The sequence below is a fragment of the Adiantum capillus-veneris genome, chromosome 18, assembly GCF_014529385.1.
Source record: "Adiantum capillus-veneris isolate H3 chromosome 18, ASM1452938v2, whole genome shotgun sequence".
In the NCBI taxonomy this organism is placed as follows: Eukaryota; Viridiplantae; Streptophyta; class Polypodiopsida; order Polypodiales; family Pteridaceae; genus Adiantum; species Adiantum capillus-veneris.
The window spans coordinates 139,427,342-139,453,613 of record NC_140948.1 but is presented as its reverse complement, the minus strand read 5'-3'; the positions used below and the strand labels follow the sequence as shown (position 1 = coordinate 139,453,613).

Here is a 26,272-nt window from a genome sequence, read left to right as displayed (position 1 = left end):
CAGAAAATTTCTCTGACTTTTGTTTATTGCAAGTTTCACTACTAACTCGATGGTTTAGTGATCTAACATGCAATCAACCATATCAAGCAAATACTCCAATGATTACTAGCTCTAGATCAGGATCAAATGAAGTCCTACCTAAGCTATTCCTAATCATAAAATGGGTTTGGTAATTGTGATTTTAAAGAGATCCACTGCCACTCACGGACTAGCAAATTCTTCTTCTATCAACAACTACTCAACACCAACAAAACAACAAACAAATCTAAGCTAAACTAAAAATACTGTCAACACGAAAGACCCAGGAATACCCCACTTCCTAGTATCTCTCGAGATCTTCGGAGTCCACCACTCCTAGATCTTTTCTAACTAAAGCATACAAAGTAGTTTATATGACTCACCTCATAGGATTAGTCTAAGGTCACCTACTTAGGGCTCTCGTCCCCGGCAGCGGCGCCAAATGTTAAGGCGGTTACGCCGCTAGTGGAATCTAAATAGCGAGAACTCAACCAACAACAGAATTTGTCAGACGAGGACGAAGCTTGACCCGTAGGCGCATGGAAACAACTAGGTGGGTGTCAAATCACCTACTCGACCTTCTAAAGACAATCACTACTAAGGAAATCAAATCTAAGTTCTAAAATACGCAAGTGACTGAAATCCGTACTACGAACGAATGCTATACGAAACAGGATCTAGAATCATTGAATCGATCTTAAACTCAAGGGGAAGTCTATGCACTAGGTAAGAACAACACCCTAAAGACTTGAACTGCAAAATCAACCTATAACCACTCCGTGCGGTAAACGCGTATGAAGACAGGCCGAAAAATACAGGTGACCGAAACTTGACCCCGATGGTACTAATGCGTAGCTCTACTCGTTGTGGTTCTATAGATATGTTGCACGCTCCATTCCGACACACGAGTTGGAAGAAAACTCACACCGAAGCTCGTAGGTACTTACCACACATAGAAGCCGATAGCGCGCACTCTTGGTATCTGTGCGTAGTTCTCGCCGTTGCTAACACAATGGCGGTGTCGCTTCTCCAATGGCGGCTCCGTAGCTCGCGTAGCAAGTAGATAAGACTCTCTCTCTCTCTCTCTCTCTCTCTCTCTCTCTCTCTCTCTCTCTCTCTCAGACACAGTCACGGCGCTCCAAAAACTCACTTTGATTAATAATCTGAATCTCCTTTAGGTTACAAAAACTTTGGCTTATATACCTCAGCCTTGGAGGTGAGAACATCTCTAACTAATTACATCAGCGAGTGAAATTACTTCGGGATTACAAGCTGGAAACTCAATTGAGTCCCGTTACTTAATGAATGGCTAAATTTAAAATCAATGTCGGAAAGACATTTATTACAATCAATGGTTACAAAAATGATGAGTGTGAGCAAAAATGTGGGTGTGATCCTCTGCTGGCTCAACACTCATCAAGCATGACTAAGCACTTGAAGTAGGGGGTGTTCCCACAAGCATCTCAGGCAAGCTTCTCAAGGCACCTCAAGCACCTTAATCATGCACCAAGTCAAGCACCTCAAGCATGGATCCAGTCAAGCACCTCAAGCATCTTAATGAAGCACCTCAAGCATACCAAGCACCTCAAGCAGGACAAGCACGACAAGCACCTCGAGCTTGGGCCGGGTTCCCACGTCAAGCTCAGCCCTAGCTTACCTAAGGTCAAAGGACTTTTACACACATTATTGGAGGTCTTCAATGAAGCTAACCCTAAGGTCTTATGCTCCATTGGTTAGCCTTTCTCTTGATAGACCATCTCCCATTTGGGCCCCTTTACTATTGGCCCCGTGTTGAGATAGATCTATAAGCACATATCTATATCTTAACACTTGTTCCCATTTATTCTCCCACATTAAGTGATCAATTTAATATGAGAAAATCATTTGGGTTGGTTAGATATTAGATTTTATGACATACCTTGCCACAGGGTGCAACCAATTTAGTTTTTCACATGATGAATGGGACGAATAAAGTGTTGTAGGATTTCATTCCTCAGGTTACCATGCCTTTTATTGATGATGTGCCAATGAAAGTGTGTGAAGAGGGTGAAAAGGATGAAGCCAAAGATAAGAAGGGGTGTAGACATTTTGTGGCTAACCATATTGTTGATTGTGATAGGATATTATCAAGGCTTGAAGAGGTCAACCTTACACTCTCAGGCTAGAAATCTATGTTTGGGGTAAAAGAAGTCTTGATTGTGGGACACTTATGTGGACCGTGTGGTAGAAGACCCAGCCCTATCAAAGTGGATGCTATTCAAAATATGAAAGACACATGCAATTCAATTACATAAGTGCAAATATTTTTAGGTGCGTGTGTTTTCTACCTGATATGGTTACCCCATTTTTCACATGTTGCAAAGGTGTTATACCAATTTCTCAGAAAGGGACAAAAATTTGTTTAGAAACAAGAACACTCGAACGCTATTTGAAAAATGGAGAAGATGTTACAAAAGGCTCCTACATTAAAGAAAGTAGACTACAAAAGTGGAAAGCCAATCATTGTGATGGTTCACACGAGTTCCACAGATATTGGGTGGGCTATTGGACAAGATGACAAAGACGAGAAAAGGTATGCTATCAGATTTGGTGCCAAAGTGTTAAGTGCTTGGCAAAGAGCATATCCACAAGTAAAAACGGAACTTTGGGGTGTAGAAATTGCTGTAAGGTGCAACAAGGAGTACTTTCTTGGTGCTTTTGTAATAGTGGAGACAGATTGCTTGCCATTACTCGGGATGATCACAAGTTGTTCTACACTGCATATAGCTATGCTACCTTGGATTGCATATATTAAGCCATTAAATCCTGAGTTTCATCACATTACACGCAAGGACAATCCGGTAGCTAACATGTGGTCCAGGGGCAGATTTGAGGATCACGAGACTATGATTTTAAAAAATGAAGATGTGGGCTTGAGGTTTTTTACCTCTACACAAATGCGTGGAGAATGTAAAAGTATTGTTTATGCACTACAGTCCTTTGTGGAGGAAAATTATGATGGTGAATGGCTACTGATTGGAAAATATTTGAGTACACTGAAGAAGCAAGATGGATGGACCGATGAAGAGTTTAAACAAATCCGTAAGAAGGCTTATGCATATTTATTATAGGATGGGATTTTGTGGAAACATCCAAAGAAACAAAGAGGAACCCCTCAATAAGTGGTTTGTGATAGAGTAACACAACTCCAAGTACTTAAAGAGTTCCACAAGTCATTATGGGTAGGTCACATGGGAATTTGGGCCACTTTTGCTAATATCAAAGATCGATATTGGTGGAAGGGAATGTATAAAGATGTGGTACACTTTGTTGAGACTTGTAATGTGTTTCAAATGTACTTAAATGTAAAGCATCGTGATGGGTTACATCCAACATATCCAGTGTGTATGCATTTTAAATGGGTAGTCACTTTGATTACAATGCCTATGGGATTATGGAAAATGAGGTATATTGTGCTTGGTTGCCAGGGAAGATTTGACAAACTAGATTGAAGGGAGGGCTTTGCGAATCAAAGCTACAAGTGCGGTATGAAAGTTTTTACTTGAAGATATATGCAGGTATGGATGTGTTGGAAAAATTACTGTGGATAGAGGAGAACTTGACGTTGATGAGGCTAGAGGATTCTTTGCTTGTCTAGGTATTAATTTATCTCTCACTACGGCATATAACCCGAAAGGAAATGGTAAAATTGAGAGGGTCCATCCCCCCATTATCAAGGCATTGGCTAAAGCATGCAAAGGAAATACTGGTGATTGGCCTCGATTACTACCCTATGCTTTATGGGTTGACCGTACCACACACAGTACTGTTGATGTATGGCCAAAAACTTGTTATGCCTCTTGAGGAGACAATAGCTTCATGGATTATATTACCTTGGGATACAAAGATGAGCAGAGAAGATCTACTTGATTTGAGGATTCGACAGCTGGAATGGAGAAATGAGGATGTGGAGACCGCAAGGGAAAAACTGAGAGATGCTCGTTTAAAGAACAAGGATGATTTTGACAAACGACACAGGCTGAGAATGAGTGCTATTCATGAAGGGGATTGGTTCTTGTTTATGATATCAGCTTGGATAATCAGTACACAATTGGTGCATCAATATGCACATGGAAAATTACATTCCAATCGGGCACTCGTAGAATAGGAGCGCTAGTCAAGGTCTTTTTCAATGACTCAGAAGCATGGTCACACTCCGCAGTCCATTGGAAATCAATAAGAAGCTTGTACAAAGGATGAGCTATCTCGGCAAAGTTAAAAATAAACCGTCGATAATAACCAACATGGCCCATGAACCTTTGAACTCTTTTTATAGTTTGTAGGGGGTGGCAATTCAACAATGGCTTTAATTTTGCTCTCATCTGTGGAAATCCCATTTTTGGACACTATATGCCCTAAAATGACTCCATGTTTAACCCAAAATTGGCATTTGAAAGGGTTTAAGGAGATGCAATACAATCTACACTTCTCAAACACTTTTCGTAAGCATGATAGATGTTCTTTCCAAGAGGAATAAACACAAAGGTCATCTAAGAAAGCTTCACAAAACTCCCTCAAATATTCTCTAAAAGAGTGTTTATTAATCTTTGAAAGGTAGCATTGGTTAAGCCAAAAGCCATAACATGAAATGGGAACACTCCAAATTCGATTATAAAGGCTATTTTAGCTTGGTCCTCTAGCACAATTGTGATTTGATTGTAGCCATAGTACCCATCTAAAAATCTATAAGCTTCCTTCCCCGCAACTCTTTCAAGCACATGTACTGAATATGGCAAGGGGTAATGGTCCCTCCTAGTGGCGGCATTGACCTTCTTGAGATCCACGCACACTCTGGGTTTCCCATTCTTTTTTGGCACAATCACTATTGGAGACACCCATTCTGAGTGCTCAATAGGGTATATGAATCCGCATTCCACAAGCTTTTCAATCTCTTCTTGAACAATTTTTGCATATTTAGGATTCATTGGGTAGGGTCATTGCTGAACTGGTTTAGCCATGCTATTCATGGGGATTGTGTGTTGCACCACGAAAGGTGGAACACCTTTCATATCATGATATGTCCATGCAATGATATCCCTGAATTCCTTAAGAAGTTCTTTAAGTACACACTCCTCAGTCTCTGTCAGATCTTGGGCAATGAAAACAGGTTTAGACTCTTTTCCTGGGTCTGTTAACTATATTTCCTTAATTATCGTTGGACCATCATAGACTCCATTGCTTCCATGGATAGGTTTTCTTTGAGCCTTTGTATACACAACCTTACATGGTATAGGATTTGAAATGTTCAGGTGCAGAGTGTAAGTTTGTGGGGTCCTGTCGTTCTGTGGACTGCGATTTCACTTCCGATTCCTTTTGTTGTTGAGCTAACTCTTGATTTTGTCGTCTCCTTACGGTACAGCCCAACTCTGGCTTCTCTGTAGGCTCTAGTTGTGCGATGTCAATGGGTTGTGGGCTACACCACATAACGCTTTGAAGGTATTCACCCCAGTTATCTACCAACTTTCGATGAGCATCACATGCCCCTATATAATTAAGCCATTCTGTGGTAGACTTCTTTTCATTTATTCTAGTACGCACATTTTCTCGATATCGTCGCCTCTTATATCTCTTACTCTTCTTGTCTAATTTTTTATTACAACAGATCTCTAGTGAAGAGTCACTAGATGAATCGCTTTTTGTGTCTTCTGCTCCCTTGGATAGATTGTCATCTGGGGTATCACTGGGCCCTGAATGGTTTGTCCCCACATTTGCACTAAGATTTAACTCAGATTCTTCATCCTCAGAGTCAATTTCAATTGATGATTCTGGCCCCAAATCGTGTGGATTATAGTCTTGTGAGGCGCTACTGGTTCCAATGCCAGTCAAACTTTCATCTTGTAGGTCATCAGAAGCTAGATGCATTGATTCTAGCATATTTAAGGGTACGAGTGGTGGCATTTCATCCCCCTCAGGTGTTACCCAGGTCGTCCCCCTATTTCCCCAAGTGTCTATGGTTGCTGCTAGGTGGACCCAGTCCACATTGTTCGACTCAATCATCCCAGGTAGTACATCCATATAAGGAGTATCTTCCCCATCAGTGTCCACTTTACACGTGTAACAATACTGCAATGGGGCCGAGTGAACTGTGGTGTCAAATCTATGATCAATTATAAACCTATTTCCTAGAGGATGTGCTCGACCAGTCACAAGATCCACTCGAATGACAAAATCTTGGAACTGCAAGTAGACATGGTTTTTAGATCAGTCATGCACCATTTTTGCTTTCCTCATGAAAGGACGTCCTAAGATCATCTCTGATGCCATAGTGTGTTTGGAGAAATCCATAACAATGAAGGTAATCCTTATTTTATGTCCAAAGACCTTGATCTTGAGATCTTCTAGCATCCCAATAGGTTTAACAATAGACCCATTGTCCATCTTCACTATTATGGTTGTGGTCGCAAGGTGAGGTCTTCCCATAGTTTCCCAGCAATTTTTAGTCACAATGCTAACCCTAGTGTCGGGGGATATGTGTTCGCTACGTGAGCCGGGCACGCGCCGGTCCTTTGGCTGTGGGAGGTGTGAAAGAGAGAGAACAAGAACAATAGATGCAACGGAATCTGGAAATCACCGTAATCATCAATTAATTGGTTAATGCATGAGTACAACTTAATCTTTAGCCAAGGTGGGCTGTTAACAGCACCATCACTTGGATTATCTGCTAACTAGGAGTTTAAGCGCCCGTTTACAGGATTAGCCGGGCCCTTAACGACACCGGACTTAACAAAATGCTAATGTAATCTTTAACGGATGACGGTGATGGAATTTTTCCTCTGCCGCTTTAAACTGTCTTTGAATTATCTACTTCAATTGCCTTCAAGAGAGCTCTACAATGCTCCTTCTCCTTGCCTTTTTAATCACAGTCGCTCGCCTTATGCTCGACAAGAGAGAGACTTCATGCTTGCTTAGCTTCACCTCACCTCTCCAAGAGTCTTACTTCTCAAGCACGAGAGAGTGAGCCCTCACTTTCTTCCTTCGATTATGCAACCGTCCTTTTCCTTGTCTTCACAAGAATACCACTCTCCTCTCGTAACCTCTTCTTCTTGCCTTGCTTTGCTCTTGTTCAAGCTCGATAGGGAGAGCTTACCTTGCTTGGATTGGAGATCGAGAGAGCTCGCCTTCTTGCTTACCCTCCCCTCCTCGCCTTGCTTCCCTCACCTCTTCTTCTTGGTTCCCTTCACTTCCCCTCACGTTTTGCTTCCAGAGCCCTCTCATGCAAAAGGCATCCCCTATTATTAGCATGCCCCCCCCCCCCCCCTAGCAGTGGTGCCCGGCGTCACTAACGTGGCGCAAAAATTGACGCTATGACGTGGCAGGGCGGGATTTCGACCAACGCAGAATTTGACGGGACTGGCACCGAAAGGGTTTGCCATGGGCTGCTGCTCAATCTTCGTTTCTTGCTCCGCATCATCCGATGCTTCTACTGGCCGGCACGAGCCTTTCTTTTCCTGCGCAATCCCCCCTTTGCTGCCTGTCCACGCCATGCCCTCTATTTCCTTTGCTTGTTCATACTTCCCCTCCTTAATTTGCCTTAAGTGGGCGGCCTTGCTTTCAAAGAGGGCGGCCTTAGCTTTTGAGTGGGCGGCCATTTTACTGCACCTTGGGTGGGCATAAGCCCTTGTTGGGCACCACATTTAGCATACATGCCAACCGAGGCACCGGCAAACACGAAATTATTTTTCGAGCAGTCCTTGCCAATATTATCATTGTGAATTTTGCTGCCATTTTCCACAACACAGTATAGATGATTGCACTTAAGCCATAGCTGTGTTGGACATTTCCTGTTATCAACAATCTCCAATAGGCACAACATACTAGTCAAAGCATTTCCAAGCAAAAGTTATTTCTCCCAGCAATCCTTAGTTGATAATATCCTCATGAATTTCAATGCCGTAAAGTCTTGAATAGGGCCACATGCCCGCAAGATGCAAGTATAAGTGATTGTATTAGACGTAAGGTCTTATCCAGTCAAAGAGTGTCAGACTAGCCAGGCATGCCAATTATGACTACCGCCGGCCAACATTGGACGGGCTTTGGCGTACATACTGATTAAAGAACTGCTATCTCAAACACTTATTCTGTTGTATTCAAAACCCTTGCTTCTACTCAAAACTGCCAGACGGATCACGAACCGAGCGGAATGGATTGGCACGGAACCGGCCCCCGGTGAATCTTTAATGGCTAATATCTTGGCAGCAGCTGGAACTTTGATCATTGATCTGAAAAGACCGAGGCACTCCACAAAGTGAACACCTCAAGCCCATGCATTCACTTCATCTTTGTCCCCTCAGCTGCAGTTGCCCAATCCGGTACAGATCTGCAATCGACTCAAACTTCAAACTACCATAACTTCTTCACCGTAGCTCCAATCGACGAGCCGTAAAGACAGGCTAGTAGAGCACTTTAAGCACTACCGTTCTAAATCATAAACTCCCACTCACTTTAAGCATACTCCTTTTTGGCATCATTAAGGCATCTGTTGGCCCTTTTAAGCTACATCTAGCATACATTAATAATTAAACTTGGCCTGTTAACAAGCCCTCATCATTGGCCATTAATCAAGTAGGCTTCAAAGAAGCTTAGCTTGCATTTCTCTGCTCTTTTTCTTATCATGGAAGCGCAGCTGCACAACACCAACACCACCATCAAGGATTCCCTTCACAGTTAATCCCTTAGTAGTGATTGGTATGGTCGCATTGGATTCATCACCCTCAAAGTATTGTCCCAACTTGTTAGCAGGTATTTATATAACAAGGTTCTCATCTAGGTTGGGTTGTGGATGTAAGTGTTCCTCCTCTATTGGCATCTCCCCAGCTCCATCCATATGTGCAAATTGTGGTAACCTAAACTTTAGTTCTCCATTGAGGAAGGCTCGAAGAGCTGCGACTAGCTCAGGGTCTTTATATAGTTTGGACATGATGGTGGTTCTAACTTCTGAAGACATGAAATCCATCAATTTGGCAATGTTTAACGATACCCTTTGGACTTCAGTCCCTTGACGTGGGGAAGATGGGATCTCCATTTCTTTGATAGGATCAGGTAGTCCCTTTGTAAACATTCTTTCCATCAAGAAGTGAGTACGCCCACTTTCCCACGACTTTAAGTCACTTTCTTCTTGGATGACACTAGGTATGGCTAAGGGCATATGGACTTGGTGAGGTTGTTGCGTAGGGAACACGGTGGCTGTAATTTGGATCTGCATAGGTGCTGGTTCTAGTTCCCTTTGGGTATCTTCTACCAAACTCCTTAATTGCTTGACTCGCTCGATCTCCTCTATAGGGTTTGGATAAGTTCCTATCTTCTTCTTGGATCCTGGCCATTGTGGCTCATGAAGATCTTCCTTGTTGGTTTCTATCTTAGTGGCCGTTTTGGTCTCCATGGTTTCACCCGAGTCAAAATCCTCTTCAACGCCGTTCATATATACAGGGTCGTCGCCAATCCCTATGTTGGTCTTTGAACTGGGGTCTGACTACGCTGCTTTTGCCGATCTCTTCCTTCGTGCTTTCTTCTTTTCCTGAGATTGGGAAATTGATGCTGTGTCTCTTCCCTCATGAATATAATTTTGTTTTTGGAGCATCGATTGTGTGAGTACATTTACTGGTACCAGAGGTGTACTTTGTGATGGCTCCTCGATAACCTCAATCAAGTTTAATGGTGTGATCTTCGGTGCATTTGGATTATTTGGACATTGGGCAATCAAATGATCTATGCCACATCGATTACACATGAGTATCAGCATTGTAGACGTGCTCACTTGATTGGTTTGCATTAGTGTGGTGTTCTTTTTTAGCCTCATAGGACACTCGGCTACACGATGTGGACCTCCACACTGATAGCATTGAAGAGGTGGTCTCTTAGGAGTGTAATTGATATTTTGGCCTCTTGCCGCAAGAGCAACTACTTGTTGATATACAGGTTTGACTTGTCCCCAATAGTCCTCCATATAGTATTGTGAACTTTCTTCAAGCACATCCATCCCATAGGCAATATTAGGGTCTTTATCTTCTTCACAGCCTTCCAAACAAGCAATAGATGACTCACAACCCACTTGATTCACAGAAGTGATTCTCAGATGTGGTGGTTGCATTCCTAGCACTGGAGGTGGTAAAGGTGTTGTTTGAACAACATTTTGGGCCCTAGGGACCATGTGTTGTGTTGTTTGTTCAAGAGGTGGGGCCGGCATCAATGCAGGCACTCGAGGTGTGTCTGTCCATGATAAGGTCGGTCTATTGGCCATCGCGCGCTTAAATACTATGCAATCGTTAGCTTGATGACCATACCTTCCATAGGCATTGCAATTCCCATTGAATTTTACTCTAAAAGTAGGACATTCACTGGTACTATGCGGTCCATAGCATATTGAGCACCATTGTTGCTCCCTTATTGGATACATATGATTGTTTTACAGAGCACGATTGCCTCTAAGACTCTCTTGAATAGCCTTCGTGAGATCTGCTAAAGTCATCTCAGATATCTTTGGCTCCTTAGTAATAGGCTTTATGGTCATTGGCTGATGCCCTAATACTTGCGAGCTAATAGATTTATGCTCAATAGACACTCTTTCTCCTTGAATCATTAAATTATCCTCCAATTGGATCGCATTGGTGGTGTTGCTTCCCAAGTGGTGATACCTCTAATGACTAGGCCATTCTAGATATGCTCATGTCGTAATCCCTAATAAATCTATCAATCAATTGGTTATTGTTGAAGCGTTCATTTGGATTGCAACAAGAATTCAAATGCTTTAAGCGACTAATAAAGTCTCTCACCGACTCTCCTTCCTCTCGTTGGGATTTCTGGAGCTAAGAGGCTACACCCCAAAGCACTCCCTCTCGTATGTATTCTTTCAAGAACAATCTCCTAAGGGTAAATCATTTTTTCTTCCACCCTTAGGGTTCTATACCAATCCCCTGCCTTCCCACTTAAGGTTAGGCTTAAAGCATTACTCTTATCTAGGTCATTGTGTTCTCCTAGAGAATCGCATATTTGTTCAAACACTTCAATATGCTTTCTCACATACCCGTCTCCACTAAATTTTTGTGCGAGCTTGGCTATTTGTACTGCATTACTTCTAGGCTCTCTATCAAGCACGTTACGCATATTCTCAGCAATAGATCGACCAATAGCTTGAGCAATTGTTCTTAAGTCACCTAAGTGAGCAGGAACCGTGGGTGAAGGTGCTCCAGAGACTACATGTGTAGTAGGTATTGGCATTGGGCTTGGTGCATAGGAAGCCCTTGTGTTCCACGTTGGGTACGATGTTGTGCCATGTGGTGGCCCAAGGTTCATATGGGTGGCCCTAGGCATAGCAGACGTCGGATGTGACATGCTAATGCTAGCCGGTATGGTCCCACGGAAATAAGAGCTTTGGTGTTGTGGTTGTGGAGCATAGGTAGTTGAAACAATGGGAGGGGTAGAGACTACATGAGTACGAGGACCTATAGGTATATACGATTGGTACACAGTTGTAGGTATTGTTGCAGGCATTGAGCTACCATGTAGTGGTGCTTTACAAACATATGAGGTCCATGGCATGTTTCTTAGCATGCCCATCATTGGGGTAGGCATGGTAGCCATGGTGTCATCAAGGGAACGATGATCTAGACTTGGAAAGGTAAAGCTATCACTTGTGGGGTCAGATTGCACCGACACCCCTGGCAAAACAACATATGGGGGATCCATCGGACTTATCAAGGGAGTCTCCATTTGTGATAAGGTCGGTTATTTAGCCTTTCTTGTATCCAAGAATCTCATGAGACTCGTTGAAGGCATGTTGATCCTTTTGTTCTATCTCTCTAACTCAATGACCCTATGGATGACCTCACAAACTCTTTGTTGTTGATCCTCCACACTAGTAGCACCCATTGTGGATTGTAGGACATCTATCCAGCCCATGTGACAGGTGTGACATGTGTATAGGTTGGTTAGAGTTTTCCATTTGTAGTTTGTACTCCCAGAGTCTCAATTAGGAACGCTTTATCTAAGCTTGAGGTGCTAGGGGTGTCCTTTGAACTAGATGCAATGTTGCTTTCTAGGGGTTGGCCCTCAGCGGTTGCTAAGTCAAGAGCACTTGATTGCTCTCCTAGCAAGGATATTGATATAGGGGCTTTCGATTTTAACTCTCTTCATTGCTCCACCTTACGTAAGCTCCCGACATCCTTTTCCCTAGCCGCAATGATATATTGCTCAACCTCTTGCACTTCGGCAAGGCTTCTACCATCGGTTAATATGACCTCGGAGGGGAATAGCTCTGAAGAGTCACGAGGTGAAGTGAATGAAGTATTCACGTGCACATTCTCTAAGGGCATAGAGTCTACGTTGGTCATGGATGGAGAATTTACTTCCCCACCCCCCTCATTTACATCATTAGCTCCATGTTCGGAGCGAGTGGCTCTACTAAAGGTTTCCTTTAAGTGGCCAAGCACGCTCGGCCCAGACCGCGGGCCCATGGCATGCATGTCTTGGCTTGAGCTATCGGGATTAAGCATTGGGAAACCCTCCATGATGTCGTAGTCACAGGAAGAGTCACTAGCCGCTATGTTCGGGTCTTGGTTTGTACTACCTTGGGTCCCCGTCGAGGGCCCGGAACCTAAGGTGGGTGGATATTGAGAACTCACGTAAGTTGAAATTCTCTCTAGTTGCTCCATCTCTAGCACACAACCAGAGCGTAGATGCATGTGTCTTTGGCACCCTACAAGCGTCGGCGAATAACCTTGAAGGTTAACCGCTTACTTGTTTAGGCATTTATTTTCACTCGTTTTTTTATGTTTTTTAATGATCGATTTTTTAATTAAAGTGTGGATAGCTCAAAATGAGCGTATCACTCAGAGGGTCGTGATGTGCTTTACAACACAACGTTCGGTGACCTGAAGCTCCGTTGGTCCTCAAAAAAGTTGATTTTTAGCTACGTGTGAAGCTAAAATATCTTATTTTAAAGGGCGATTGAGGCCTGAGCCTAAGCGTGAGCTTGAGCTTGGTTTTGGGAGATATTTCCAATCCCAATATTACCTTTTTTTTTAAAAAAAATAATAATAATTATTTTCTTTTTTTTGGGGATAAGGTCGCCGCGGCCTGCGCACGAGCACACAGACACTCTACCTACCTACACACAACTAATACACCTATTGTTACACACTAACACACTTCATTAGCTCTAACAGATCTACTTCCCACTTACTGTACTTTGCATTACACAGAACTAACAACCTTAATACTAACACCTTATCTCACAGAGAAAACACAGTACCTTTCAAAACCACACACACCATCCTTCCCTACCTTTCCTACAATTGAAATTGCACCACAAAAGAAGCACAGAGTGCCATTCAAGCCTAGTGTATGGCATTCCCCAGCAATGGTGCCAAAAATGTGAGCGTCTGTCGTACGTGTCAATGCAAAGAACTTGTCTATACACTGTGTGCGAGCCACAAATGGCTCCAAGCACACAACAAGCCTAAACTAGTAAGCTCAAAGATGGTGATGGTGTGTTACTCACCGCTCTACGCTTGCTGTAGTGGAGGATTCCTCGCCCACTACAAGAGGTTGTGTGCTCTTGTGACGCTGTTAGCGACGAAAATACATTGGGTTTTTATAACCCCCGGCGTCGCTAAGAGCATCGCTAGCAGTGTGGATACGGGAACGTTGCTATAAGCGTCACTATAAGGGTCGCTATATGCATCGCTATAACCATCGCTATATAGAGATGCCTATAGCAACGATTATAGCGACATTTACAAACCATCTATAGCGACATTTATAGCAACGCTGTAGAGCCTTATATAGGGACGGTCATAGCGACGCCCGAGAGAAAAAAATTTTGGTGGCAGGGCATTCATCCATCAACCATATTGAATGTTTCATTAATTGATTCACCTTTGAAAAAAAGTGCAAGGGTAGATTTAGACCCAAAATAGTCACCCACAAGAAAATATAACCATTAACTCCATCATCCATAGTACGTACTGTTTGCAAAATAAAGATACAAAAGTGATAAGCGTAAATTGATGGAAGTAAATCAATGACAATTGTACACATCATAGACAAAATCAATTAATTGTTAAACTTTGAAAATGTAATAGTTACAACACCATTGTGATTATTGAAAAAATATACATGGTTTTCAAAAAGACGTATAAAAGTCGTCTCATGATACATAAGCTATGACAAAAAGAAACTAATGCTATCTAGCTACTGCTAGACTGACGTCGTCTAATAAGACATCTCATCGTGTCCAAGCAACGTATCTGTCGGATTCTGCAAAAAAAAAACAATAAGACAGCTTTCTATAAGTATAAACATATAGCGATGTTTATAAAACAATACAACAAATAGAAAAGAGTAAACCCTAATACTGACCATGCCGTCGCGAGAACTCAAAATGTCCATCAAGGCGTTTAAGCCCTTCCTACCTGCGTACTCGCGCTCGTACGATGTGGAGTCACGTCCTGTTGTAAAAACCCATAAAATTTAAACTATCAAACATAAAGAGCAATACGAAAACACTTACAAAATTGGCCTCAAATGATGCCCACCCGCCGCTCCCCAAGTGGTGCGAGCTCCCTGCCTCTACTCGTGCTCTGGCTACCTCCTTTTGTTGCTTCCACTTGTCGGGATTCTCGCGTGATTCTTTCTTCGCATTCTTCCAATCTTCTTTGGCCAGTCAATCTGGTCTGTACCACCCATGCTTGATTGCTTTTGCACTTCGGAATGCTTGTGCTTGCAGTATTCACGCATTCGAACCTTCATCAGCTCTTCATTGAAGGTCTCATCCCGTGTTGGAAGAGGAAACTCGTCATGAAGCATGCTGATGACTCTGTCTTTTAAATCACTCGATACTTCACTCCAGGTGTGTAGTATGTAGTATCTAAACACTTGAGAGCAAAGACCGCGCATGCGCGAAATCACCTTCTTGCCTTCATCATCCAAGATGATGCCGCTGCTGAAGTCGATAGAGTAAGGCAAGCCCTCTCGCGGGTGACGCGTGAACCTGGGTGTCCCGGAAGGGGTCTCTAGCGACGTGCCAATGGAGGTACGGACATCAGGTATCTCCACTGGACTCTGGGCCCCAAAGCAAGGAGTGTCCACTGGAGTGACTCCTGGAGGAGTAGCTAGCGGTGTGTAGCCGCTAGGAACGACCGTCAGCCACATAAAAAAAGGTGTCGATGGCGATGTCGTGGCTGGTGTTGGGGCGGGCAAAGAAGGGGAGGGTAAAGAGCCTCGTCGAACACGAGGCGGTGTTGAAGCATCGACGGTAGCATCCCCACAACAACCGCCACCGCCACCACTAGAGCGCCGGTGCCTAGACGAGTGTGAAGATTGTCTGGTCGACACCAAAGCTTCGGAGCACGCTGAATGCTTCGAAGCAGAGGGAGACGCGGCCGGAGTAGGAACCCACGATGGTGCACCAGAGCGATGACGCTCCACGTACCACTGTCTCTTCTCGGGTGACAAAGAAGAAAGAAATTTATCATCATCCATACCTGCATTAAACACACGAACATTTAAACTTAATATTGAATGAATGGAGTAGAAAACATGGACAAGTAGATAGATAGATAGATAGAGAGAGAGAGAGAGGGGGGGAGGGATTCCTGTGTAGAGAGTTTTCGTTGAATATCTGTGAATTTGTAAAACCACTGCGCTCCGGGTGCGATGGGGACTGAAGCTGCAGTCGCGAAGGAAGTCCGTAGCTGCTCATAGATGTTGCTTGCCCCAGCACTAAATCTAGTTGATCGGGTGAAAGAGACACTAATAAGCAATAGTAGTGCTTCTTAGCGTCTCTTTCACCACTAAATCTAGTTGATCAGGTGAAAGAGACGCTAAGTAAGCATTAGTAGTGCTTCTTAGCGTCTCTTTCACCCGATCAATTAGATCTAGCAGTGGGACGAGCTGAATCTATGAGCAGAGACAGATCACTCCCTTCACAATTGCAGCTTCAGTCTCCATCCCACTCGGAGCGCAGTACTCGTGGTCCCTGCTTGTGAGAACATACGTAAAGCATATGTACCTGGAGTGGATGCAAAGACCATTAAATACAATGACGCAATGATGCAGATAAACAGAAATGGACAAAAAGCCACGTGAATACAATATATATTGTAAAACGGAGCAAAATTGTTCAAATACAAGAAGGCATGTGAATACAAAGCTCATCATAACTAGTAAAGAAGGGGAGAATCCTATAAGAATTCCAAACATCTCTTTCTTTTTTGATGTAGAACTTGAAGGTGCTTGTAGCTTTGGAATGTTCAAAGGCTAGCAGCAACAACAACACGCGTGCTTCTTCTATTCAACTTGAGTGATGGAAGAGGAAAGTCGATAACTCAAAATTTTCAATTGAAAGAGAGAGAGAGAGAGAGAGAGAGAGAGAGAGAGAGAGAGAGAGAGAGAGAGAGAGAGAGAGAGAGAGAGAGAGAGAGAGAGAGAGCACGCACACAATCAAATCTTGCAGTCAAAAAACCAGGTGGTGGAGCTACATGTGGCCATGGATTGCCCAAGATGTGAGCACAAAATCAAAAGAGTGTTATACAACATGGAAGGTACCTAGAGAGCCAGAGTTTTTATAAAACGGAGCAAAATTGTTCAAATACAATATTTATGTCTTTAAGAGGTCTCTCTCTCATCCTCGCATAGTTCAGCATAACTTCCTATATCTATATAGAGCTCTGTTTCATTTTGTAGATCCTCTACATGTACCCTAGAGAGTAGCAGCTTGATGCTCATCTGGCACCACCTCAGCAGCTTCTGACTGAGCATCTTCTCCGATCTCCTCCATTGATGCCATTGTGATTGGCACATGGTAGCCTTCATACGTCCGTGCACTACGAGGGGATATCTCTATGACCTACCACCAGTTTGATGCAGACTTTGTAGGATGAAATATCACCTGCCATAGCCACATAACTTACATGAGAGCTTCCAAGCACATAACTTCTAAAATGGGATGCTAACTATTTACATACTTACTTGTTCACAATGCTCGGGTAGAACGAAAGTGTCTCTTAGGTTAGTCCATTTCTTATTTGAATCCACCTTAAGAAAACCAGACTCTCCTCTACGCACAGTAGCATTGCGACCCTCCATGATTATCTTGAACCATTGCACGTCGAACAAGTCGACAAAAAATCCTCTATAGTCGATCCTCAAAATCTCTTGTAGAGTGCCGAAGTAAGTGAGTTCCGCCACCACAAGATTTGCATCAGAGGACCGTCTTCGACTAAACTGTTCAAATTTTTCCATGATTCCACAATCTTGAGTAAAACACTTTTTGTCGATCCGTTCCACCGTAAAATGTCAACCTTTACACCATGCTACTGTGTATGACTTATACTACAACGAACAAAGATTATGAGTGTCCATTCAAACATCTAGAAAGTCACTAGTCGTACATTGCAAACTTACCTTGGTCGCGCAACCCTGAGAATACTCCCACTCTTCCTCAGTCACTTCTTCATCGCACTGTTGTGCGTTTTTCAATTGGTTGTGCAACCATCTTAAGCTCATGAATGTTGATAGGCTCTCCAGACCCGTTGGATAGTGCATTGGTGGTTGTCTTCCCCGTCTCCACTTGATTTGCGCTTTTTGTCGCTCTTGCTTTACATCCTCATATTGTGAAATCCACTTTTGTATCACTGGATTGTGAAGCATGCAAAATCGATTGATTTTAGCCTCTAGATCTTCCGTCATCTTCTTCTCAACATCGAGATTGCACATGATAATCCCATATATGCGCTCATCATCTATGGTTCGCCATAGCGTGTCCCGGGCTTTATCAAATTCGTCTAGCCACTCTCCAATGTACACTAGGGACTCTGATACCAGCCACAACCTTCTGCCATGCTACCCTCTAGACGTGCTGTTTGACGCACATATCCCTTGAGCGTTTTCATGAAACGTTCTAAAAAGAACATCCATTTGGAATGTACTATGCGAGCTATTTCCACCTCACCAACTATGTGAACAAGAAGATGCACCTGAATGGTTAGCATGGTAGTAGGAAAATGTTTCTCAAACATGCACACAACCTCTACAACGTTTAGTTTGGCGAATGGTATGGAGTCTACGTTGATCTGCTTTTGTGAGATCCATTGCACCAACTTCGCAAGTTTGTAGATTATGTTACGAACGTTAAGAGACAAACATCCCTCAATGGCCACCGGTAAAATAAACTGCAAAACACGTGGAACAATAATATTAAAATCCACACACAAATTTGTTACACAATTCCTACTATGATATATTCCACCGGTAAGCCAGTGGGGGCCCGCAAAGATCGAATGGTATCTTTTACTTTGCATTCTTGGGCTCCCGTGAAAATCCATGGTGCTTTAGGTAGTTTTATCGATACATTGGACGTTTTTGTGGCCAATATTGCTCCATACGATCCACCTTTCTAAGGTCAATCTTGGCTCCCAAAGTATCTTTCTTGCCGGTCAGATGGTCCCATAGTAGATTATCCACATTCTTGAATATGTGCATTGGATCAAGCAAGTGATTGATCATGAGTCGGGTCCAGTATGGTAACTCGTACCATAGAGATAGTCTCTTCATCCGTGGGGGCAATCTGTCATCACACATCTCCTTCTGCTCTAACCATGCTTGTACAGACATCCTTGGTGGCTCTCTTCCCAAAAAGCTGACGCGTAACACATGATTCTCAGAAGATACTCTTGATGACCTTCATAGATTTGCTTCTTCAATGAGGGCGCCCTGCGTGCATTCAGTCTAGGTCCACATGTGACACATGCTCTGTATCCGCTTGTTTGAAGCCCTGCATGTATACACATGATAATAGAGAAGCTTGAGAAAAACCAAGATTTACAGTGTTTGAGTGAGGAGTGTAAATCACCTGAGCATTCTATTATTCTAGGATAGTCATGCATGTTCCACATTAGAATGCCTCTGATGAAAGCATTCCGTCGACCTGTGTGTCGGCTCATATCCACCACTTCTATGCCAATCCACAATTGTTTTAGCTCTTCCAATAGTGGATGAAGATACACATCCATATTCTTCCCTTTATATCGCCCTGGCACAATCAAACTTAGGCGGCCATAGGTGCCCCTTCTTCGTATTCAACCACGGGGGACAACCACGGGGGAATGTTGTAGTTGATGATGACAACGGGCCATACACTACAAGATGTTGATCTTTGACCAAATGGATTTACGCCATCCATAGCTAGGCCTAATCACAAATTTCGAGCTTCCCTGGCAAAATCCGACCATGTTTCATCTATATGTTTCCACGCTGCGCAATCTGCAGGAATCCGTAGCACACCATCTGAAGATTTATTCTCCTCATGCCATGATGCTAGGGCGGCCATGGACTTACATTCGAAGAAATTCTTGAGGCGAGGAAGCAGAGGAAAATGTTGCAAAACCTTTTGCGGAATTTTTGTTCTGTGGAGATCTTCAATATCTCTCGGAATCACATTTCGGACACTTCTCCATGTCTATGTATCCCCCTCTAAAAAGAATGTAGTCGTTAGGACAAGCGTGGATCGGATTGTAATCCATCCCCAAGTTTAGCAAAATCTTTCTTACTTCCTCTCGAAAATCTGGCATCACATTATCAGCTGGCAGTATGTGCTCTTTGAGCAATCTACACAACGAAAAAAATACGATACAATTGTGTAAAAATCTATCAGATCATTATACATCTAGAGTTTTTTATTAAAGTAAACTAATTGTAATAGATCACCTAAAAGGTGCTGTGACGCTAGTATCACTCCATCCAAACTTTGCATGCATGTTGAGAAGAACCAGGAGCGCCTTCAATCTAGACACATGTGCTCCATTATACAATGGCATATCGGCTTCACTTTTCATATCATCATAGATAAGCCTTTCTGAATCCATGATCATCTCGATCATTTTATCGATCTCAGGCTCAAAGATTGCCTCGTTGGGAATGTGGTCTGTATGATCATCCCCCTAGCTGTCAAAGGCTACATCTTGTGGCCTCACATATGATGCTTGACCAAAGCGCCTGCGAACACGTCTATTGGATTGCAAGATTGCTGCCTGTTGGCCAATGTCAGAGTTTGACGAGTTATAATCATCAACAACTCGATCTATAATAGATGGATCGAACTCGCCAAATTCACGAACGTGCTGCAAAGAAACGCGTCTTGTCCGTCGCACATCATGCTTGCATTGATTACAAGGACATAAGATCCTCGTTGAGATATAGGTGTTTCGGTTGGACGGCCCCACATCCTCCTCACTACTCATAATGAGGGTAAAAACCTTATAACCTGGACAAAAAATTTACTCTTCTATTGGCATTCTTCGTCTTTTATCTCTCTCTCTCTCTCTCTCTCTCTCTCTCTCTCTCTGTTCACACTGTAAACTACCTCACATTCTCTAGTCATGTCCAATCCCCGCACACCTCGGTCTAGAGGTGCACGGAGATCAGAACCATCGGGTTATAATCACGTCTTTATTGGTCAATGCCTATATTTGTGGGTACAAGAAATATACACACCCACGTCTACATGATAGTGCATGTAGTGGACAAAACCCCTTTGTCTCTTCTCTAGCTATAGCATTTCACAGCATCTTAACATCTTTTCACAGTAGATCTTTGTCTATATCATGCAGGTACGCCATTCTTGCAATGTAGCGAATGCCTACTCAAAGCACTTAATTCTTACTCTAGATTTGACGGGTTGGTGTGTCTGTCTGTGTGTGTAGACCCTTGGAATCCTCATCTTGCATTACTAATTTCTGTGTAGGCTCAATTTTCTCTTCCATTGGCTGATCATGACGGCTTATTGTATGGTAGCAGCAGTCGAACATGTAGGTGGAATTGCTGGTCCGCATGGACTTTCGAGGCTGTGAGTGCAAGAAATTTTCTCTTGTAGGAAAACGGAGTCTTTTTCAGTGTTTTTCATATGAGCAAGTGTTTTTCATACAATGCTTATCATCATGAGCGCACCTTCATTGACATGCACTAAAATCTAACCTAAATCTAAAAAAAGCTAGTCCATCGAACATAAATATAGATCTAATTTAATCTTAAACTCAAAGCAAACCTAAATCTAATCTAATATAACGTAAATCTAAATCTTATGTAAATAAACCTAATTCTAATCTAACGTAAATCTAACTAAAAAGAAACCTAAATCTTGTTGGAATTAGGGTTGCACAGAAACACACACAGCTTGGAGAAGACGAAGGAAGCTCAAGGCACACAATAGAGAGTGTGTTACTTAGTGTGCAATGGAAATATAGGTAGCCCTAGAGTGATGGGCGTATATACAATGCACGGGGGAAAAAACCTCCTAAAGAGGGAAAAAATGCCCCGGCGGTCCTAGTGTGTTCACACACATCACTACCACATGTATATGGTAACAAATCCCCCCTAGAGTGATGCGGTGAACAAGAGCTGGCACATGAGTAAAGGGAAGTGCCATGCCCTGAGGACAGGATCAGTCCACAAAGGGGAGTAAGCCCAAAGCTTTGCGGAAAGCTTCAAGCTTCTCACGAGACAATGCCTTTGTGAAAAGATCTGCAAGGTTGTCCTGTGTTGGCACATAAGCCAAGCTGATCTCTCCTGTTGAGAGCCTCTCCCTGACATAGTGGTAATGCACCTCAATGTGATTTGTGCGAGCATGAAAAACTGGGTTCCTCGCAACTGCCAATGCGCTCTGAGTGTCAGTGTAGATAGTGTTGGCAGTGTCCTGTCCAACACCCAAATCAGCCATAAGGCGTCTGAGCCATACACACTCAACCGTAGCTGTGAAGACTGCCCTGTACTCAGCCTCACAACTCGAAGTGGCCACAGTAGGTTGCTTCTTGCTCAACCATGATATACATGAACTGCCAAGCATGAAACAAAAACCACGCGTCAAAACAACCAGCCCAATCTGAGTCCGAAAAAGCATGTAAGTCTAGCGGCAATGATCCCCCCTTGGGATAAAACAAGCCAAGATGTAAAGTGCCACTAAGGTAGCGGAAAATCCTCTTGACAGCCTGCCAATGCTTAGACCCTAGGCTATGCATAAATCTGCAGACCTGTGAGACTGCAAACTGAATATCCGGCCTCGTGTTGCATTCATAAATGAGGCAGCCAACATAAGTTTGCTAAAGAGTGACATCAGCAGGATCACCAGCATCATGTAGACTCAACTTCAAACTTGTTTCCATGGGAGTGGCAATAGGTTTGCAATACTCAAGTCCAAACTTGCATAGCAATGTCTCTATGTAACTTTTCTAACACAAGGCAATACCACCATCACACTGCTTAAACTGTATACCCAAGTAATGATGCAACAGCCCCAAATATTTCATCTTGAAAGTAGCATTCAAATCAGCCTTAAATTCAGCAATATGTCTCTCATTTGGTCCAGTGATCAGCAAATCATCAACATAAAGAACCACAATGAGAAGTACATCATGTACATCTGCATCAGTAATAGGCTGATCTAAAACATTTTCAGAAACCCCCATAGACTGTACATTTGCCTCATTGGAACTTACATTCGTATTTCCACCACTGAAAAGAGGCAACAAAGTGTCATAAATGTCCTGTGAGCTTACATTACTGTCTCTAGTACATGACAGCAAGGGCTGAACAGAATCTTCCACAAACACTACATCCCGAGAAACCAGAATACGTTTTGTTTGTGGATGATACAACCTGTAACCTTTGCTTTTAGCAATATAACCAACAAAAATACATTTGACAGCCTTATCATCCAATTTTCTGCGTTTCACTTGTGGCACCAAAGCATATGCCAAACAACCAAAAACATGCATGTGCTCAATAGAAGGCTTTCTATCATGCCATGCTTCATATGGAGTAATAGACTGCAAAGCTTTTGTAGGACACCTGTTAAGTACATAAGTGGCACACATGATGGCCTCAAGCCAAAAAGAATGCGGTAAAGCTTGACTTTTGACCATACATCGTGCCATTTCCGTCAATGACCTGTTTTTCCTCTCAGCAACACCATTTTGCTGAGGCGTATAAGACATTGTACATTGGTGTTTTATCCCACGACTAGCTAGAAATGCATTAAATTCATGAGACATATACTCCCCCCCTCGATCGGCACGGAGGGTGCCCATAGTACATTTTGAGACATTTTCAGCCATAGCCAGAAATTGTTTGAAGCACATAAAAACTTCGGACTTCGCTTTAAGCGGAAATACCCATGCATGCCTGGAGTAATCATCAATGAAAGTCACGAAGTACAAGTAATTGCCCAAGGATGGAGTTTGCATGGGCCCACAAACATCACTATGCACAAGCTGCAACCTGCATGTGGTCCGAACTGAACCATCCTTTGGAAACTTAGAACGCTGCATCTTACCCAAAATACAGCCTTCACAAACATGTTTGACAGGTGCTTCAAGAGGTGGCAAAGAAGCAACCATGTCAGATTTCTGAAACGCAGCAAATTGGCAAAATTTAGATGACCAAAACGTGCATGCCAAAGTTTTTCATCTGAAATAGCCCTTGAATCTGCAACAACATTTGCAAAATTTTGTCCATACTTGTCATACAAAGTGAGCTTATACAGCCCACAGCACAAAAGGCCAGATGCAACAATTTCATCACCAAAACAAAGATCATGAACTGTACATCTATCATCCACAAATTTGACTACAAGTCCAAGTCTAGCAAGTGCGGATACAAACAAGAGATTCTTCTTGATCCCAGGTACATAAAGTGCATCAACAAGTGTGAAGGAACTGCCATTAGCAGCAGTGAGCACAATCTTTCCAACTCCTTGAACTGGATAAGAGGCGTTGTTCGCACAAGTGACTGAATTCCCATGAGGGACTGACTCGAAAGAGGTAAACAATTCACGATGTGAGGTAATGTGCTTTGTAGCACCACTATCAAAATACCACACATGTCAATCTGCAACAGCTGACAAGCATGCATCATGGACAGCAAGATTGTAAGTGAACTCTGCGCAAAAAGCCCAATCTGCATCAACATCAGCAACACAGTCTCCTTTCACAGAAGACTCAACAATGGTTGCATTTGTAGTGGAACCAGCATTTGCAGTGGAACCACCCTCTTTCTTCTTAGCCTCTTTGGCCTTCAACTTAGGACACGACTTGATCAAGTGATCATTGGCTTTACAATAATGGAAACGCATCTTCTTTTTGCCCTTATCACCAGAATTGCCAGATGAAGTGCTGCCAGCAGAAGCATTAGGAACATAATTTTTGCCACTCGCAGCAGAACCATAAGAAGTGGCTGCATTACTGTTACCCCCCTTTCTTTGAGAAGCAATAAAAGCCTGTTCAACTGCACGCTGCCTAGTCCTGTTTTTTCTAGAAAGTGACTCTTGCAACAGCAATGTGCATAATGCATCAAACTTGACAACTTCAGGATTTCCTTGGGTCATCAGTCTCCAAGTACTAGCAAAAGTCTGGTAGGAATCTGGTAAGGCATCAAGAACAGTTTGCACAAGGGAACTGTCTGAAATGACTTCACCTGCAGAAATAAGCTGCTCATTGATATCCTTCACACTAGCAAGGAAAGTGTCCATATCATCTTCCTCATGCATAATCTTCGACTCCAGCTCTTTGCGTAGCAAAGCAATTTTAGCCTCATTACGGCTTGCATAAAGACCTGCTAAAATATCCTAAGCCTGTTTTGCAGATTTTGCTGAACGGATGTGAGGAACAATGGTGCACTTCACAGAAAACGCAATCAATGCATGAGCCTGCGCATCCTTAACATCCCAACAAGCTTGTTCTACCGTAGGCAAAACAACTCTAACAGCTGCAATCCTTGCAGCAAGACCTGCAACATCCTCAACATCGCCTACATACTCAGAACTAGGACGTACATCAATGCCCTACACAATGTTCCATACACCCTTTGACACAAGAACATGTTGCATCATATAAGCCCACATAGGGTAGTTGTCCCCATCCAACCTGTCCTCGGCAACAAACATCTTGAACACATCTGTGTTGTTGTTGTGAGCCATGGTAAATGGTGCACCTGATGTGAAAACTGCCCGAAAATAGGAGAAACGGAGCGGGAACAACCTGTGCTATATAGCACAAACCGTAGAAGACTATAAGGCACCTGTTATGCAGAAAACGACACTGACAAAAATTATGCACAAACATTAGGAAAAAAATGGACTCTCCATGGTCCTTGTAAGAATCCCTAATTTAAAGGAAGCCTGCCAAGATTAAGGGGGACAAAGGCTTTGAATGGGGCTATTTTGGTAGGGTCTCCTCCACCTTTGACCCCTAAAAAGGTAGGGGGAAGGGGGGGGGGGGGGGGTAAACCATTTGAAAAGTAGGGGGGTAGGGGGTCTTCTCTCTCTACCTTTTTGGCCAACTTGTAAGTGGCCTCTTAACTCTCCCATGCCACCTAAGCAAATCCGTGGGTCAAAGAGGTTAAAAAAATGACTTTTTTCAAAAACTTTCAAAAAAACTCTATTCCCCCCTAAAAAGTACCCCCAACATATACACATAATAAAAAAGAGATTTTTAAGTTAAATTACTCAAAATTCAACATTTGTTGACTCCCTCCAAACTTTTAGAAAATTCCCCCCAAAATTGAAAACTCTCTCTCCTAATCTAAGCTCCTCTCCTACACCCATCCCCCTTGCACCTACACCTGCTGCTGCACCTACGCACCCATCTCTCCATCCTTCAAGCTCCATCTCTCCATCCTACAAGCTCTATCTCTCCATCCTTCAAGCTCCATCTCTCCATCCTACAATGCCTCTTGACGACGTGACCAATGTCCCAGCAAGCTTTTCACGCGGTAGGTCTCTAGGGCTTTTCCTATGCCTACCTCAAGAGTGGCCATATATATAATGCAATATTTACACACAAATGGGCCATATAATATTTTATTATTTTGATTGTATTTATTTTTTTGGCTCAACTAGCCCAGTGACTAGCTAATTAAGGGTTTTTAAGAAGATATGGGAAAGGTCCCCTAACTCTCACACGCCTATGTACAGTGAAATAGTAGGGATAGCCATAGTGTTTGGGTAAATTTGGTAGGGTGAGGTAGCTTACTATGGCAATTTTGGAAAGCCAAAAAATGGCTATCATTAGCCCCCCCCTTAGATAATGGTACATTCATGTACCATTTATCCGATCATACAACATGTAGATTGTGTAACGTCTGTCTTTGTCTGCTCTCATCTTTGAAGAACCTTTGTTGTATGATTAAAAAACCTTGTGTGATATGAAAGGTTCTCGAGCCAATAGCAGGA

General features: G+C 43.0%; 1 protein-coding gene across 1 annotated transcript; it reads left to right on the top strand.

Annotated features, from left to right (window-relative positions):
- Positions 1-2,453: 2,453 nt before the first annotated feature.
- LOC147436517 (uncharacterized) lies at positions 2,454-3,128 on the top strand. Its single transcript, XM_086487869.1, has one exon. It carries the CDS (start codon positions 2,454-2,456, stop codon positions 3,126-3,128), a length of 675 nt encoding a protein of 224 aa, XP_086343995.1.
- The last annotated feature ends 23,144 nt before the right edge of the window (positions 3,129-26,272 follow it).